General features: G+C 45.5%; 1 protein-coding gene across 1 annotated transcript; it reads right to left on the bottom strand.

Moving 5' to 3' along the window:
* Positions 1–17,287: 17,287 nt before the first annotated feature.
* LOC127680185 (alpha-ketoglutarate dehydrogenase component 4-like) lies at positions 17,288–17,792 on the bottom strand. Its single transcript, XM_052175750.1, is given in 3 exon segments — positions 17,288–17,376; positions 17,538–17,766; positions 17,769–17,792. Coding segments are annotated over 3 exon segments (342 nt in total).
* Positions 17,793–18,186: the final 394 nt, after the last annotated feature.

Raw genomic sequence — 18,186 nt, 5'->3', positions numbered from 1 at the left:
CAGCCTCAAAGACGGATCCAGCAGGCCCTGGGTGCACAAGGAACTAACTGTGCTTTTAATAATCCCCCCTTCCCCCTTCCCCCGCCTGGGTGTGAACAAGTCCCTTTGAGAAGTGCTGATTTGGGGAGGGGGAGGGGGTGGAGAGCGCCTCCTCTTTTGCCAGCTACTGTAGTTCTGGGGAGAAGTTGTCGTGAGAACTCTCAAGTTTTTGGTAGAGCATAAGGGTTGAAGGGGGCTAGGAAGCCACTCTCCTGCGTGGATTCTACCTCCAGCTGACCTCGCTTTGGGGACTTTGTCATCCCATTTCCCAGGTTACCCAGCCAGGAAGTACAGGAGAGAGGGATTCAATCCGGACCCAATTTCTCTTCCTATCCCACCCCAGTCTGGCAAGAAGGCCGGAGAGAGGTGGAGGACAGGCGCGGCCAAGGACTGCAGTGGAGAGTCCCTGCAGGCTCCGTTCTTCTTTTTAAAGAACTGTCAGAAGGGCTGGCCATTCCTTAGATCCCACCCCTTCATGGTGGCCATTTCTCCCCATCTTCCAGGTCTATAAAACAACAGGAAAGAAATGGCAGCCAGGGAAAGTCGGACTCTTGGCGCCCGGCAGTTCCTAAGGCCTATGTACTAGACGCCAACGAGGGGAGACCCCCAAAACGCTGCATAGCGTCTGCGCTCATCTATTATCCTTGGAGACGCCTAGTGGCTAACCTGGGACACTGCACCTCTAAGCTACTGGTGCTTTCAACACCGTGCTGGTGCTAATGAGCTATTCTTTTTGCTTTAGGCCTTTCTCTCCATGTAAGGCTAACAACCCCCAAACTTTGTAAAGCCAAGGACTTGTCTCTTGATCACAGCCTCTTCTCTACTTGTTTCATAGCAAAGGTCACTAACACCCAGAGATCCGCCACTCAGAGAAAGACATTCAGTTCAGATGCTAGACCAGCTGAGTCCATGGTCCCATAGGTGTGTGTGTGTGTGTGTGTGTGTGTGTATGTGTTTGGGACAGAGGTGGAAAGACACTGTGAACCCCAATGGACCTTCACACGTGTCTTATACACACTCTAATTTCCTGAATGGTCTGGGGAGGTGGGTGTCGCGTGCCCTTTCAACGTAAGAAGGAAATTGGGCCCAACAGATAAATAAGCATCTCAAGCCATTACAGTCTGCTCCATGTTGAGTTTGAGCTGGAGTCAGAGGGGAGCAGCAACATCATCATCAGCAGCAGCAGCAGCAACAACAACAACAATAACTCAAAATAAAAGAAAAAACACCCCCCCCCCCGACAAACTAACAAAACAAACAACCAAACAAAAACCTGCCAGGTAATTCCAAAATCGACTGTCAGATCCAAGGTCTACCAGGATGTGGATTTTGTGGTCCTGGTGTCTGTGAGCTTAAGGCTTCCTCCAGCATCAGCTTTCCAGAGATGAGCTGTAACTGTCTTTATCCATCCCCCTCCCTACACCTCCGTTCCCAGGAAGATAGGAGTGGGGGGAAGCACTGGGTTAAGGCGGTACAACTAAGCAGGCTGATTTCAACAAGAAAGTTGTAATATGGGATATGTGTCCCCTTTCCCCCTTGGTGCTCGTTCATTCTGCTTTCTTGATGCAGGAGGTACTGAGTCTAGCTCTAGAGAGAAGCTTGAAATGTTGCATCCCAGCTTTGGGTGGAGGGCCCCACACTTTTTCATTCCCCTCCTGACAACGTGAAAGAAGCCTTTGTGGGCTTGATGGGAGAAGTGAGCAGAACTAACTTTTCCATGACTCAGCCCTGCTGGGGCTGGGCACAGCTAGGGAGGTGCAAGAAACAACTCTCCTGGAGGGCCAGTTGGAACCTTGTGGCTGAGCTGCCTTCCAACTTTCCTGGTTTGCGATTAAAGACAGTGAAAGGAGGTTGCTGGCCTTAGAATCAGAAGTCGGCTGTCTAGGGACTTGGGAGATGTTTTGGTGGGTAAGAGGACGTGCTGTGTCTTCCGGCTAGTTTTTATGTCAACTTGGCTCAAGCCGGAGTCATCTGAGAGAAGGAGAATTTAATGGAGGAATCATCTTCATAATAGAAGGCTGTACGCAAACCTGCAGGGCATTTTCTTAATTAGTGAGTGATGGGGGAAGGTTCTGCTCATCATGAGTGGTCTTGGACGCTCTAAGAAGAGCAAGCCATAGGGAGCAAGTCAGTAAGTAGCACCACTGGAGGCCACTGTGTGGCCTGTGCATCAGCTCCTGCCCCTAGGCTCCTGCTCTATCACCCTTTGATGACAGTCTATGATGTAGAAGTGTAAGTGAAATAAACCCTTCTCCCCCAAGTTGCTTTAGGTTATGAGACTTTATCACAGCAAAAGAAACCCTAATTTTGTCACTGTGCAAGCACCAGGACCTGAGTTTTGGTTCCCAGTATCAATGTAAAAAGATAGATGTTGTCGTGTGCTTCTATAATCCCAGGGCCAGGGGTAGAAGTGGGCAGGGCCAGTTGGTGAGCGGATCCTTGCTTGGCAACTAGCCAGTCAGCCTAGCTGGAAAACAGCAAGCTCCAGGTTCGGTGATGGATGCTGTCTCAAGGGACTGAGGCAGAGATGAACAGGAGAAATTCCAAGTCCTTTTCAGGCCACTGTGTGTGTTCACACCATCACACAAACTCCCATTCACGTGCATGTGTGAGTTTGCACACTCAGATACAGTAGACTGCCGAATGAGTTAGCTTTACGTGGTCCTGAGGCAGCCAGTAGCTTCCTGACCGCTGAGCCTGTTCTGTTTTCCACCCAGCACCAAGCAGTGAAGGCTGAGAGGTTTTCTTTTACAAAGCTCTCTCCTTGCCACCATTGCAACCAGGCCGCCAATCATCATCTAAGATATAGAAAGGCAGGCCTCAAGCCTTGCTCAGTGTAGGGATGGCTCCATGCTACTGGGACACAGCTGAAGCACAGGCTCCATGACCTGCAGGGCTCCCTTCCCTCCAAAGAGCCTGGCATCTGGGCAATTGAATCCTAGAAGCCAATACTGGTACCCACTGCTGACCTACTCTGCCTCTTCCCCCATCTTCAGCTCCTTAGCTTTTTGCAGTGTTGGGAATGGAAGCCTGGGCGTGGCCAGGGCAAGGACTCTACCCCTGAGCCCCCAGCCTAGCCCGGCCTTCAGCTCTGGAACAGGGTTTGAAAATGTTCGGTATGCATATAGACATTTACATACACAGACACACAAATGTACACTTACATACACACCATATACACACAGATAGAAAGACATAGACATAAACACAGACAGACAGACAGACAGACACACACACACACACACACACACACAAACACACCAGATACACAGAACTGCCCTTAAACCCTGAACAGAACAAGTCAGAGGAGTTGAATGAACAGGGTCTGGAAAAATAACTGTTCTGGTGGAGAACCCAGGTTTATGTTGAGCTGGCTGTGGTATTATGCACACCAGTAACTCAGGGGACAGAGGCAGGAGGATCATGCCCCAGCTCAATAGCAAGTTCTAGACTGAAAAGTTTGAGAATTTACCTAAAAATTGTGGTCTAGAGGGTCTTCCCAATGGGTGGATTCCTGGGGCACACGAGCTACACAAGGCAATCAGCCTAGGCAGTTTGCCAGGCCAAAGGAAACAGGGGGAGAGACAGACTTTGGATGGGTGGAGACCCTGTGGGGAGGGCATGTGTGGCTCCTTCAAGATACAGGAAAGAAGTCTGCAAAGCCCCCAGACTATTTCAATACGCCCTATAAAACACCTCCTCTCTTAATACAGAACATATGTCCACAGCATCCCCCTCCCTTTGGCCAGGCCTGGCTGCTAGGACTGGAGACATGAGAAGCAGGTAGACTGGCTCCTTCGGTCCCACTCAGTACTCCTGATCTCCAGTGCCCCAAGCACATAGGTGGGTACTTTTCATGCAACCATGCGCTCACCCCATCCTGTGCCCAGGCTGAGACATTTATTGTGTTGCTCAGGTCTCAGGCTGGCAGTAGGTACAGGTTTCTGCCATCTTGGTGAACTGATACAGGGGCAGACAGGATTCTGGATGCCAGGGGCAGGTGAGCATGGCCAGAGACAAGGCTGGAGATGTGGCAGAAACAAGGAAGTGGTGGGAGGGCTGTTGTATCCACGTCAGCTCTCAGGTGCTTATAACTCCAGTTAGAGGGGATCCTAAGCAATTTTCTGGCCTCCTTGGCTAGAGATAGGTGCAGCTCAGTTGTAAAGCGCGAGTCTAACATGTGAGGCTCTGGTTTCCATCCCTACCTGTATTCCTGTACTCCAGAGGTTGGCAGAAGGAGAATCATAAGTTCAGGACCAGCCTGAGCTACAAAGTGAAACCTTGTCTAAAAGGAGAACCAACTCCTGCAAGCTCTTCTCTGGCCTCCATGTGTGTGCACTCAGGCGCACATGAAAATAAATATCAAAAATAAAACATTTGAAATGATAAAAAGAACTCTTAAAAAAAAAAAAACCTAAGTAGTGCAAACATTTTAAAAGTATTTCTTGTGCCCCGAATGCCATTCTAATGTCTCAAAGTTCATGTCTCACTTACTCCTAATGGATAAGGACATGAAGGCCCACAATAGTTTCCCCGTGGTCCCGGGTCTGTAAGTAGCTACATAGGGTTTGACACCCTCCCCCCCCCCCCCCCCCAGGATCTGCTTTGGATGCTGGGTCTAAGCTTGTTGCTTCCCAACAACTGACCTGTCTGGAGACTCCCTATGAAGACTACGAGTGTTCTCAGGCCACAGGCAGAGCTTTGTTCCTGTCTTCTGTGGGGTACACAGAGGCTCCTGGCTTTGCACACCCACCCTGGCGCTTGGCCATTTGTTTCTTTAGCTGTGTCTGGCCGGCTGCCTGCCAGTGGGTATGGAGATTAGAGGTGCTGCTGCCAGCTGGGACTCTATTCATTGCAACTCTGTCATCGAAAAGACTCTTTCTACCTAGATTGTTTGAATTACACACACACACACACACACACACACACACACACACACACACACACACAAAGCCCAACCCAACCCAACCCAAAATAATACCCAACACAAAGAGCAGACATATGAACGAATGTGTGTGTTTGTGTTTATGTATTCATTGTTTTAAATTATATTTGTTTGTGTGCATATGTGCATGAGCGAGCACACACGTGTGCACACTTGTGAGCTTGTGTGTCATGGCATGCACATGAAGGTCAGACTCAACTTGTGTGAGTAGATTCTCTCTTTTGCCTTGCAGGTTCTGAGGACTGAACTTAGATCGTCAGGCTCCTTTGTCCTCTGAATCATCTTGCTGGCTAGAAGTGCATGTATTTGTAATTTGAAGCTTTAGGTCTCAGGCTAGGGATAGGTGCAGCTCAGTAGTAAAGTGCTTGTCTAACATGCGAGGCTCTGGCTTCCATCCCTACCCGTATTCCTGTGGGATGGCAGAAGGAGGATCATAAGTTCAAGACCAGCCTGAGCTACAAAGTGAAACCTTGTATAAAAGTAAATGAGTCAGTAAAATTTTATGAAAATAAGTTTAAAAACAATTCTGTCTCTAACTTGGTAACTAACTTTACCATTTCCTGAAAATTTTCCAACTACAGGCTCCATTGCTTTGTATAGTTGCCAGTGCAATCTACTGTTGAGATGTGTGTGTGTGTGTGTGTGTGTGTGTGTGTGTGTGTGAGAGAGAGAGAGAGAGAGAGAGAGAGAGAGAGAGAGAGAGACACTGGCTTGTCCCCATTTAGCTTTCTAGAGCCTACAGCCTGTATCAATGCTTGTTGCACTTGTGAGGCTGTATTATCATGAAGAAAGCAATCAAAAGTACATGCATCACATTGACAATTGACATCATTATGAACGTAAGTGAAGGCTGGGGATATGGCTCAGTGGATAGAGTGCTTGCCTAGCACGCACCGATTGCTACTTAGTACTACACAAACCAGGCACAGTGGTATTGGAAACATAGAGGTAGGAGGATCAGAAGTTCAAGAACACCCTTGGCTATATAGCAAATTTGAAGCCAGTCCGGGATACATGATATCCTCTTGTTTTCTAGACACCTGGGTATTTGAAAACTTTTATATTTGAAATGTACTTCCTTGGGAATAGAAGTTATTTTAGCCAGCTTTGTGTGGCTATCCTGAAATAGCCGAAGCCATTAGCTTATAACGGGAAAAGGTTTATTTCGCCTCATGGCTTCGGAGTGGTCACCTTAGAACCTCTGGAGAGGGTAAAACATGATGTGAGGAGAACCTGCATGAGCCAAGAAGCATGAAGACAAACAGGAGCGATCTAGGTACCACAGTGTGAGGGCATGCCCCCAAGTGAGCTAGAAGCCTCCCTCTAGCCTCCACCTTTGGAAGGCCCATCACCCCCAATAGCATCTCCGTGGGGATCAGACCACTGACACACCAACCTGTGGGGACATTCATCAACTCATGGCAGAAGCCCATTTCCACACATCTATAATGATGAAGCACCTAAGGTAACAAGATACAAAATTCAATCACTGTGGGACCCCACGTTTGTAAAGGGAAAATTCTTGTTTGTTTAGTTGCTACTTAGTTGGGATTTATTGTGTTTGAGGAAGTATATGAAACACTTCATATTGTGATTTAATTTCACCTAGTGGAATAGTTTCCTCAAGGTAGGGTCTGTAACCTGTCTTGCATCAGTGGAAAGGAGGTTGAAGAACTCAGCTAAGGTCATGGAGACAAGGAGGAACAGATATGGAGGTTTTAGGAGAGGTTTGATTCAAAGCACCCTCCTCCAATTCTGTCTTTGTATGAGAAAACACATGCATCCACATGACCACACATGCATCCACATGACCACACATGCATTCATGACCACATATGCATACACATGACCACACATAAATGCATATGACCACACATGCATGCACATACCTGAAGACAGAGAAAAAAAGAGAGAGAGAACAGGGCTTAGCCTGTTAATACTGCCTGTTTCTTTCTTTTTATTTAGACTTACTTATTTTTTTGTTTTATTTTTTGTTGTGGATACAGCTCAGTTGGTGGAAGGCTTGCCTAGTTTTCATGGGACCGTAGGCTCCATCTGCAGCACTACCTAACTCCAGGCCTGGTAGCACTTGTCTGTTATCAAAGCACCAAGGGAGCAAAAGCAAGACCAGAAGTTCAAGGTTATTCCCTGCTATAATATCAGAGTCAGTCTCAAAATAAAGCTTTGGGCCAACAATCAAACTCCTCAAAGCCTGAAGTGGAACAAAATAGTAGTCACTTCTTGGCAACGGTCCTTCTACTGTTCAAATGAAGTCTTTATTACACACCAAGTCTTCTCAACCTGATAGAACCGTGAGTTCTATCAGGCCCCCCAAAGTCCTCTCTGTTCCCTGTCATCTTCAATTGCTTCGATCGTTGCTTCTACAGTACTGTTCTACATAAGACTTTGAGGTCTTGCGTTTATACTGCTCAGGAGAGTACCTGCTGGCCACATGTGCACTGAATGCTAGAAGTGCTGGTGGTGTGATTGAGGAACCGAATTTTGTAGCTGGTGGCAACCACACTGAACAACTCACCCACGCTTTCACATCTCTTCTCCCTATTGATCATTCTTCCTTAAAATGCATTCATGTTCGTCAGCACTCCTCAGATGCCTGGTCCCTACAGAGTAACTATAAGACTTTTAGAAAGACTACTTTTAGTTAGCACCTGCACAATATTTCTGTTCTCCAAAATGAATTTTTAAGCTTCCTTGGAGTATAAATGGTTCACATTAGAGATCACTAGAACTAGTATTTGATCAGAAACCCTACTCACTTTGTGTAACTATATACTTTAACCACTATAGGACTTGATACTTGTTTGTGCCTAGCAGTATAGGTGTTCAAACCTGTTCCAAGGTTGGGCTTACTTATTTTTTATGTGTATGAATGTTTTGCCTGCATGCATATACGTGCACCTGGTGCTCTTGGAGACCAACAGTGGGCACCAGATCCCCTGCCTCCGGAGTTACAGGTGGTTGTGAGCCACCATGTGAGTACTAGGAATTGAACTTGAGTCCTCTGCAAGAACAAGTGTTCTTAACTCCTGATCCGTCTTTCCAGCCTCTGCCTCTCGCTTGATAACAGCACTCTTTATTATTTTCTCCCCATCTCTCCCCCTTCTCCCCTGCCCCCTTTTCGTGTGTGTGTGTGTGTGTCCAACTTACTGTGCAGCAGAAGATAACCTTGAATTTCTGCTCCTCCTGCCTCCACCTCCTAAGTGCTGGTATTATGGGTGTGTGTTACTACACCCAGTTTATGTGCTGCTGGGTTTGATGCATACTAGGCAAGCACTCTGTTCACTGAGCTACGCCCAGACCACTGCATGCAGTCTTTCTCTTTAAATACCTTCTTATGTACATATCACCAGTGTTGTACACCAAGTTGTTGGAAAGCCTCCACCTACTGATTGATTTTTTTTTTTTAAATTTCTAGTGATTTACTTTTTATTTTTATTTTTTATTTTTCAAAAGAAAGTAGGCTTTTAAAAAAGGACCAGAAGTCCTGGTGTGAGGTTACAGAGGCCCTAACCATGAAGCCTCTACAGACTTTAGAAAACAAGTCAGAGAAGGAGCCAGGCCTTTTGCTCCTCAGAATCACGTAATCCATCCTATAATGCTATGCTTTGCAAGAAAGTTCTGTGCATAAGTCCCATAAAATCCCGTCACTTGGAGCCAGTCCTGAGCCCAGAACAGAGTCTGCTAATGATCACTGCTTGCCAGGAGCCCACAGGAAACCACCAGACGTGTTGCAGCCTCCTGCCTAAGTCCTTTCCAATAAAGCCTCTTTTCATGAGTTTATAAAACACGGCACAGATACAGCTGGGTCTCTCCTTCTTCCGAGGTGAATGCTGATGTCTGTGGGGCTGGAAGGAGCTGAGGCCTGCCTTTGAGACAGAGAGAAAATAACAGGTTTTGACGGTCTGATCCTGTCTACCCTCACTCCTTTCTCTCTAAGGATGTTCCTGAGGCTGATTGGGTTGGAAAGTAGCTAAGTGGGAACAGAGTGTGAATAGCTAGCAGCTGCCCCACCTGTCAGGTCTTTCTAGAAGTGGGTGCTGCCTCAATAAACCTCAAATGACTTCAGAGAAAGGAGAGAAGTGAAATGCAGACTGGCCTTTTGTTTATGTGATGAGCATATTTGTATGTAGACAGCTGTCTGCATGGCACAGATATTCCCCTGTCTAAAGGGATAAACAGGAGAAAGAACTTGTGGCCTTCTCCCTACAAAAGAAGTTAACTGAAGGTGCCCTTTAATTAAGGTCCAGGTCCAGTCTTCTTTCCTATCATAGACATGTAGCTTGCGCCTGTGTACCCTTGGCTGTCCTGGAACTCGGTCTGTAGACCAGGCTGGCTTTGAACTCACAGAGATATGACTGCCTCTGCCTCCTAAGTGCTGGGAATAAAGGAGTGCACCACCACTGCCCAGCTTGCCCCATAATATATTTTATTTTAAGGTTAAATTTTTTCTTTTAATTTAGCTAAGCATCACATGCCTCAGTTTCCTCAGGTTTAAGATGAGTTTTGATCATCTTGTAGGAACATGGTCACCACCTGACACTTGATAGGTGTTTACCATCTCTTCAGTTCCCTCCCTGCCCCTGCCATATTTCCCCCAGACAGTCACCTGCTGCTTAATTCTCCTTGCTCAGTGTTTAAGGTTTCAGAAAAGTTGTAAAAACAGAAGCAGGAATTTAAAGTACCCTTTATCTTTATAAACTTTTAGTTTTTTTATTTGTGCTTATTTATGAGTGGGTATATGGAGGCACCCATAGAGGCCAGAAAAAGGAGCCAGATTCTTTGGAACCAGAGTTATGGGAGTTCTTTGGAGCTCTCTGATGTGGGTGCTGGGAATTGAATTCAGGTCCTCCTGAAGAACAGGAAGTACTTTAGCTGTTGATCTAGTCATCATCTTTTTTTCTTGGTTTCTTTGTTTTCTCCTTCCTCTTCCGTTTTTCCCTCCTCCTCTTCCTCTTTCTCCTCCTCCTCTTCTTCCTCCTCTTTTTCCTCCTCCTCTTCTTCTTCTGGTAGCACAAGATGGTCTCCAATTCACTATGCAGGGGAGGGGGGGATGATTTTGAACTCTCAATCTACCTGCCTATACCTCCCAAGTACTGGGGTAGCAGGTCTGCTCCACTGTTCTCAGCTTATGCTGTGCTAGGAATAAAACTCAGGCATTATGAATGCCAGGTAGGATGGAAAAGGAGAGAGAAAAATTTGAAGGATACAAGACCAAGAGAGAAGCCCCTCACCCAGGTGTCTTACTGTAGTGGATCAGGACTCCGTTGCCAGGGAGCCTGCCTCAGCCTTTAGAGGTGCTTTGGTTCTGAGGTGGGAAACAGTGTTAGACAGAGGCCAAAGACTGATGATCTCTGACCTTGTAACTCTCTCTTGGTATTTTGTGACTAAAGGCTGCTGGCTTTTCTACTATTCTGTGGCTAAATGCCACTGGTTTCTGGCAATTGATTCCTGCTGTTAGCAGCAGGGGAGTAAGTAAAGAAGTTTTAGTTGCTGGGGCACTTTTTTCTCTGGCTTGAGGGCCCCTCACTGGCCATTTGAAAGGCTTGGAGCTCATTAACTCTTCATGAACCAGAGAGAAAAGAAAAGAAGAAAAAGAATGAAAGAAGGAAGAAAGAGAAAATTCGCGCATGCAGAATAAACACCCACTCACTCTGGATGAAGCAGAAAAAGAAGTTTCAACACCTTAATTTTCTTTTGTAAGTATATACCATCTCTAAAAAAATTACCTCGTACACTATCAAGTATAATCATTACAGCAAGATAATTGATTACATGATTTTCTAAATACTTTTACATTCCAATAAGTTCATAGTAAGTTTAAGGCAATAATTCATGTCATAAATCGATAAGGCTTAAGGAATAATAGCAGAATTGTTTATATGTCTTTCCATTAAGACTAGTATCTCACCAAACATTCATTATCTGTTACTAGCCCCATGAGTTCATTATAAGTTTAAAGTAATAATTTTTATGTCACAAGTTAGCATGGCTTTGTCAAGAGACAAATCATCTGCCTTGTGTCTTATTATTCTGAAGTTTTGTATAGACAAACTAGTCAATATTTTATTTTCTAACCTTGCACATACAATAAATTGTCCATTCCCAGTGTGTGACCTTTAGTTACCAGACAGTGGCCTCTGTCCTAGCCTAGAAAGAATGTTTTCCTTGATCATAAATTTGTCTCAAGCCTGCTTTCTTTTTCTAGTGTAATTAGCCTGTGGCACACTAAGGTTTACAGAGCTCTATTTGCAGCTTTTATTCTATAGAGGACTTGAAGTTACTTGTATAAATTTAGGAATTCTATAAAATTGTCAGGAATTACAAAATCATCTGTCTATACAGCATTACTACATGAGAGTACATCTTCCTGTTGCTCTGAAGAAAAATTTTCCAATGGGGTAGACAGATGCCCAGGAATCATTAGGCTATGTGATAGTGACAGGAAAGGCATATCAGCAGCCTGGGACGCTGGGATGAAGTCTCTAAGGACCCTGCATTCTTAGAGCTCACCCATGGCAGGCATTGCAAAACAGTGGATTATCTCTAGAAAATTCTCTTGCATGCCTTTAGTCTTTCCTAGATGGCTTCTGACACTCCAATTTAGTATCAACCTTTCAAGGCCTTTCCCCATTCACAGTTGTAAGCCTTCACTTTCTGAGGAGCCTCGCTAGAAATCTCATTTATGGGAAAGACATGCACTAAATCTCTCATGCAACACCAGTAGCATTTGGTTTTATCTTTGCTCATTATAACTCCTTCCAGAGCTGCCTCACATAACTCTCTTACCATGAGAGAGAGAATTGGGAAAAATAGTTCCTTAACTATCTTTAGGGATATAATTTCAGAATTACCAAGACAGCACAGATGCTAGGACAATTCATTGCTCATTCTCTCCTGAGGAGCTTGTATTCACACTTGGATGTATCTTGCTTTCCCCATACTCTCTCCTGAAGCACATAACTCCACTTGGGTGTGCTGAAGTTTGTTCTGAGCACCATTTCTTTTAACTCCCACTTCTAAGCTTGTATTGAAGTATCTTCAACAAAATCTCCAAGTCTATTCCATACTGGGTGTCTTGACATTTTTTTTTTGGCGTTAAAGCCCCAAACCCAAGTTTGCTCTGACTTGAAGTCCCCTCAAACCACTAGCAGCTCCCCAGAGTGCTGAGGGTAGCAGTGTGGAGCTGTGTCCTTGTCACCAAGAGGTGCAGGAACAGATCCATTTTTTCTTCTTCTTCATTGATTAGAGAGTTAAAAGGCTGGGAAAGAAATCCTGCATTTCACTGCAGAAAACAAGTTCAGGATGAGGGAGAATGAAGCAGGATTGGAGTTTATTAACAGAAGAACTTTAGGGGCCGGAGACAGATGACTCAGTGAGTAAAGCAGTTGCCGTGTAAGCATGGGGATCTGAGTTTGGATCCCTAGCACTAGGTACAAGCTGGCTGAAGTGGTATGTGCCTGTAATCCCAGAGATGGGGTGATGGAGACAGGCAGATCCCTGGGATCCATTGGGCAGCCGGGCTTAGCTAAATTGATGAGCTCCAGGGTATTGAGAAATACCTGCCTCAAAAACTAAGGTGGAGGATGACTGATGAAGACACACAGTAACTAACTGCCTCTGGCCTCCGCACACATGCGTGCATCTGCATGCACATATTATACACACATCTATCTACATGGACACACACACACACACACACACACACACACACACACACACACTCAGAGGTTTTTAAACATGGGCTTTAAGCCTACCAAGTGCATAGACATGGCTTCTTCTGGAAAACTTTGCCGACATATTTCAGCAGAAGACATATATAACATTTGGGTGGCTCTTAGGTGACATCTAAAAGGGTTGCTAAGGGATGTTACACACACACACACTCTCTCTCTCTTTCTCTCTCTCTCTCTCTCTCTCTGATGATTTGGATTGTAGGATGGCTCCAGAGATGCTTAGGTTGGTTTTTTCCCTGCTTCTAAAATATATAACTTATTTTTATTTTATGTTCATTGGTGTTTTGCCTGCATGTATGTGTATGTGTGAGGGTATCAAGATGCCCTGGTACCAGAGTTACAAATAGGTGTTATCTGCCATGTGGGTGCTGGGAGTTGAATTCAGATCCTCTGGAAGAGCAGCCAGTGCTCTTTATCACTGAGCTATTTCTCCAGCCCCCTCTAGAGGTATCTTTGATGGCCCTACAATCTGATAAGACAAAACTCTTGGTCACAAGGGACTAAGACATGTCTGGTATTTTCCTGTTAAGTTTGATGGTATAGAGATACTATTTCTGTTTTCCTCTGTGTGTGTGTGTGTGTGTTTGTTTGTGTGTGTGTGTGTTGAACACATGTGTGTTCAGGTGTGCTTGCCCTCGAAAGCACACATGAAGGCCAGAGGTTGGCTTCAGGATAGCTTTCTTTACCACTTCTCTACCTTAAATTTTGAGATCTCTTCAGTGGACTTGGAGCATGCTATGGCGGCTATGATGACTGGCCCCTAGAGTCCTCCTACATCCTCAGTGCTAGGATTATAGATGTGCCCACTATACCTAGGCAGCTCACAGCTTTACAGCTGTGTCCTCCAGCTCCTGTGTACCTGACAACTGTGCCAGGCCTCCATGAACAGCTGCACTAATGCACATGCCCAGTGTGTCCATGCTCTGACACACCACTGGGGTGCAGAAGTGTTGCTGGGGAGGTGAAACTCAGGGAGTACTTGACTGCATTTACGCTGCACTGGCAGACTATAGGGAACTGCTGCCGGGGCATGGGAAAATGTAGCCTAGGATGTGGGAGGCCCAAGCTGGGGTATCTAAACTCCTGGGCATCTAGTTGCTGCTGGAAAACCACACAGAGGAGTCAGGAACCAAGGATCAGTGCTTGATTCAAGGCTGGGACTGGGGGCTCCCAAACTCATGGACATACAGGTATCTATCTCTGGGTCTTGAGGAGTTGGGGGCCACGGACTGAGAATGATGACAAGCCAGGGAAATGGGAATTCAAGTTTAGCTCATTGGTGATTGTCCTTAGCTTGGTGGTAGTTGTCTGAGAGTGTGAAGGGGCTTTCTGTGGGGGGAGGTTAAATGGAGCGTGGCTTGATATTCAAAGGCCTTCTCCATGCTCCCCACAGTAGTTCTTGATAAAAGAGACAGTTCTTGGTTCCAAATTGTTTATTGATTGTTCATCTGGAGAAATGGGTGAATCCTACCTTCTTAGGGTAGACCAGAGATTAAATACCTTTTGCAGGAAAGACTGTGTGGGAAGGGGAGCTGATTAGCTAGACCCTCAGGGCCTCTAGATGCCTCATTAGCAAGGAAAACTCTGTTTTGGGCTATGTGACCACAGATTACATTTCCTATGTGGGAAGTGTGACACATGTTCTGGGCCAGGGATCTGGCAGGGGGCAGGCAGATGCCCACCATTTCAGGTGAGAACCAAGGACTCAGCCTTATGGAGTTCCCTGGCATGGTCTACTATTCCACACTCATGTGCACATACCCACATGTAGATGTATAAAATAATTAAAAATAATAAATGGTAGAGCTGGGCATCTCAGCACTTGGGTGATAGGAGTAGGCAGATCTCTGAGTTCGAGGCCAGCCTGATCTACACAAAGAGCCAGAGCTAAATAGTGAGGCCCAGTCTTGAAAAAAAAAATCAAAACGAACCAACCAACCAACCAACCAACCAACAAACAAACAAAAAAGTAAGTCTTAGGCTGGAGAGATGGCCCAGTCTTTAAGTCTTTGCTGCTCCTCAAGAGGATCCGTTTCTAGACGTTCCATTCCCTAGCACCTACACTAAGGGACTCACAAGGGTCTGTAACTCCAGTTCTAGGGGATATGAAGCTCTCTTCTAGCTTCTCTTGGTACCTACATTCATGGCACACACACAAAAACAGGTCTTTAAAATAATAATTTGGAGCACATAGTGGTGGTGCACAGGTTTAATTCCAGCATTTGGGAGACAGGCAGGCAGATTTCTGTGAATTTGAAGCCAGCCTGGTCTAAAGAGCAAGTTTCAGGACAGCTAGGACTCTTACACAGAGAAATCTTGTCTTGAAAAACACAAACAAATGAACAAACAATAAAATGCTATGATAATATGCTTGGGCTGGCAAGATGGCCCAGTGGTTAAGGACACTGACTGTTCTTCCAGAGGACCTGAGTGCATTTCCGAGCACCCATGTGGCAATTCACAACTGTCTGTAACTCTTGTTCGAGGGTATAAGGCACCCTCACACATATATATGTAGTCAAAACCCCACTGTACATGAAATAAAAATAAATTATTAAAACAATTAATTAGATGTCATGATGTTAGTGACAGAGATTGGAATGGAGTTAGCTGACAATGGTGACATATGCACATTATCTAGAGGCAAAGACAGAAAATCATGGGGACACAGGAATAGAAAGGAGATGGTCACTCCAAAGTTTGGAGCTGGAAAGATGGCTCAGTGGTTAAGAGTATTGGTTGTTCTTGCAGAGCATCTGGGTTCAGTTCTCAGCACCCACATCGTGGTTCACAATCATCTGTAACTCTAGTTCCAGAGGATCTGTTGCCCTCCTCTGGCCTCCAGAGACTTCTGCATGCACATGGCATACATACACATTCAGGGACAAGCGTGTCACATGTACACGTAAAATAAAATATATTTATTGATAAACTTTTCCTCCTCCCCTAAATTGCTTTTGGTTAGCATTGTATATCACAGTATCAGCAAAGAAAGTCAGATCCTGGGCAGGCATTTTGCTACTGAACTACACCTCCTCCTGTTCCTTTCTCTTTTCTCTTTTCAGACAGGGTCCATTCAGTCTAGACTGGCCCCAAACTCCCCAGATAGCCAAGGATGACCCCAAACTCCTCACCCTCTTCCACTTTTAAATGGTGAGATTAGAGGCATACACCACCGTGTCCAAGTTTATGAAGTGCTGTGGAATAAACCTTGCATTTTGGGGCATGCTAGTGAGCATTGCACCAGGAGCCACACCCCTAGTTCCTATCATCCATATCAGACACGTCTCTATGCCCTGTTTTCTTGGCCTAGAAAACAGGGCACAATGCTCATTATGCATTTACCAGGGTTTAACTCAGTGCTAGAAAATGCTGTGTGGTTGTGAAATAAAGGCCTTATTCACTGTGCAGGACATTCCTGTGAGTCTGAAACCCCATCAAGTTTCCATTTGAGGCAAAACTGCTGCCTCACTGCTTGCCTCCTCCTTCCTACGAAGTGAAGCTCACACCCAGGAAAGCCTTGAGCTCCCCCCCCCACCCCCAGTCAACACAGTTCAATGCTACAACGAACTGGATGTGTATCTTGGCCTTTGCTGCCCTCCTGCCTCGCCTTCTCCCCTAGGGGGCCGAGCCTCATCCCAGTCTGAAAATAGAAACGTGTTGGTGCAAGGATCAAGTCACTCACTTGTTTTCTTGAGGGCTCTCTCCACCCTGAATTCTCAGAATTCTTGGCTCTTGATAGTGACCCCAGGGGATCTGCTCCCAAGGCTTGAGTAGTTGGGAGGATTTGCACTGCAGTGTACAGGGCCTGACCTGGTCCACAGAATGGGTTGGAGTGGGGGAAGGGGGTTCAGGCAGATGCATCACTATAGCCTGGTGATGCATCACTATAGCTAGGGGCATTCTTATAGGTCATGAGCCTCACCACATCTTCCCCAGATACCTTGGGCCAAGCACAACAAGTTATTGGGACATGCTGGCTTCCTCCTCCTCTCTCCTGCCTCTCCCAAGACATTGTAAGATGGAGATTTACTGCGTGGTTGGGGTGTACTTACATGGTGATGGAGGCTGGGAGCTGGCTGGTTATTGAGAATGGACCCTCTGGTACCACTGTTCCTGGAGGCAGGGTGGGGGTGGGGGTCTGAGTGGATGTTTCCAGGTTCTTTGCCTATCACTTAAAGAACTGAAAATTAGGGCTACACAGATCTGTAAAGGGATAGATATCTATTAGAAATGAAGGGTTAGTATGGACTAGAGAGGATATATCTCAAGAATGATAGCTGGTCACAAGAGTGATAATATTCAAGGGTCTTAGGCTGTAGCCTAGGTTCACTTTCTTTCTTTTTTTTAGCATTTAAAAATGTTGACTTTAATAAGGTAGGGAAGCCGACCAAGAAACATAATGTAGGAGACACAAGTGACCACTTGGAGTTTCTATACTTCATTCTGCTTACAGAATATTTATTAAGGTTGTTTAATATATGACTTTTCATTTGACATTGTGGAAGTCCTAATCCTTCTGTCTGATGACAAGCAGCAGCCACGATGATCACTCCGGACCCCCAAGACAGATAAATTCCACTTCCTCTTGAGACATCGGTTTCCTTCTGTATTTCTGAGGTAATGCGTTTATTCTTTCTTTCTTTTCTTTTTTTTTTTTTTTTTTCCGTTTTTCGAGACAGGGTTTCTCTGTGTAGCCCTGGCTGTCCTGGAACTCACTCTGTAGACCAGGCTGGCCTTGAACTCAGAAATCCGCCTGTCTCTGCCTCCCAAGTGCTGGGATTACAGGCGTGCGCCACCATTCCCAGCTGAGTTTATTATTTCTGCAGTGTCTGGTGGCTCCTGATGCATCAGTAAATCTGGGGACATACTTCCTTTAGAATGCTGTGAAATGACAGAGGACTGGGAGGGCAGTGCAGCAGATCCCAAAGCTTCACTGAGGTTAGGTTTGTCTCTTCTGTTAGGGAATTTTATTAATGGAGCAGGTGGCTTCACTACCTGCATTACCCTAGTTGCATTACCCTAGTGGCAGAAGCCATCTTGCTGCCCATCATGACGCCTGGGCAGGGACCTAGAATCTCTTTCTTATAGGATCTAAAGAAAGAAGGGGCTGACTACTGTGGAGAGTGGCTTGAGGGGTTCCGTATTTTGATTGATAGATTATGTCATATGCTCATCCTTCCCACAGAGCTCATCCTTTCCCATAATGCATCTGATTTTAACTATATGCATGCACAAGTACGCACAGACCTAAGATTGTAAATAAGGGATTCTCTCCGAAAGTTCACTTGAAGGACAGTTTACCCCTTTGCACATGCACCTGAAATTGCATTGGTTCACGCTGGCTGCCCCTTTTATTCTTCATATAGGATACACTGGGAATATATGAGGCTAGAAACTGTCTAAATGAGACTGTTACTAAGAGTGGAGAAATCCATAGTACTGTTA

This window comes from Apodemus sylvaticus, chromosome 3, assembly GCF_947179515.1.
Source record: "Apodemus sylvaticus chromosome 3, mApoSyl1.1, whole genome shotgun sequence".
Classification (NCBI taxonomy): Eukaryota; Metazoa; Chordata; class Mammalia; order Rodentia; family Muridae; genus Apodemus; species Apodemus sylvaticus.
This window is presented reverse-complemented; position numbering and strand designations above follow the sequence as displayed.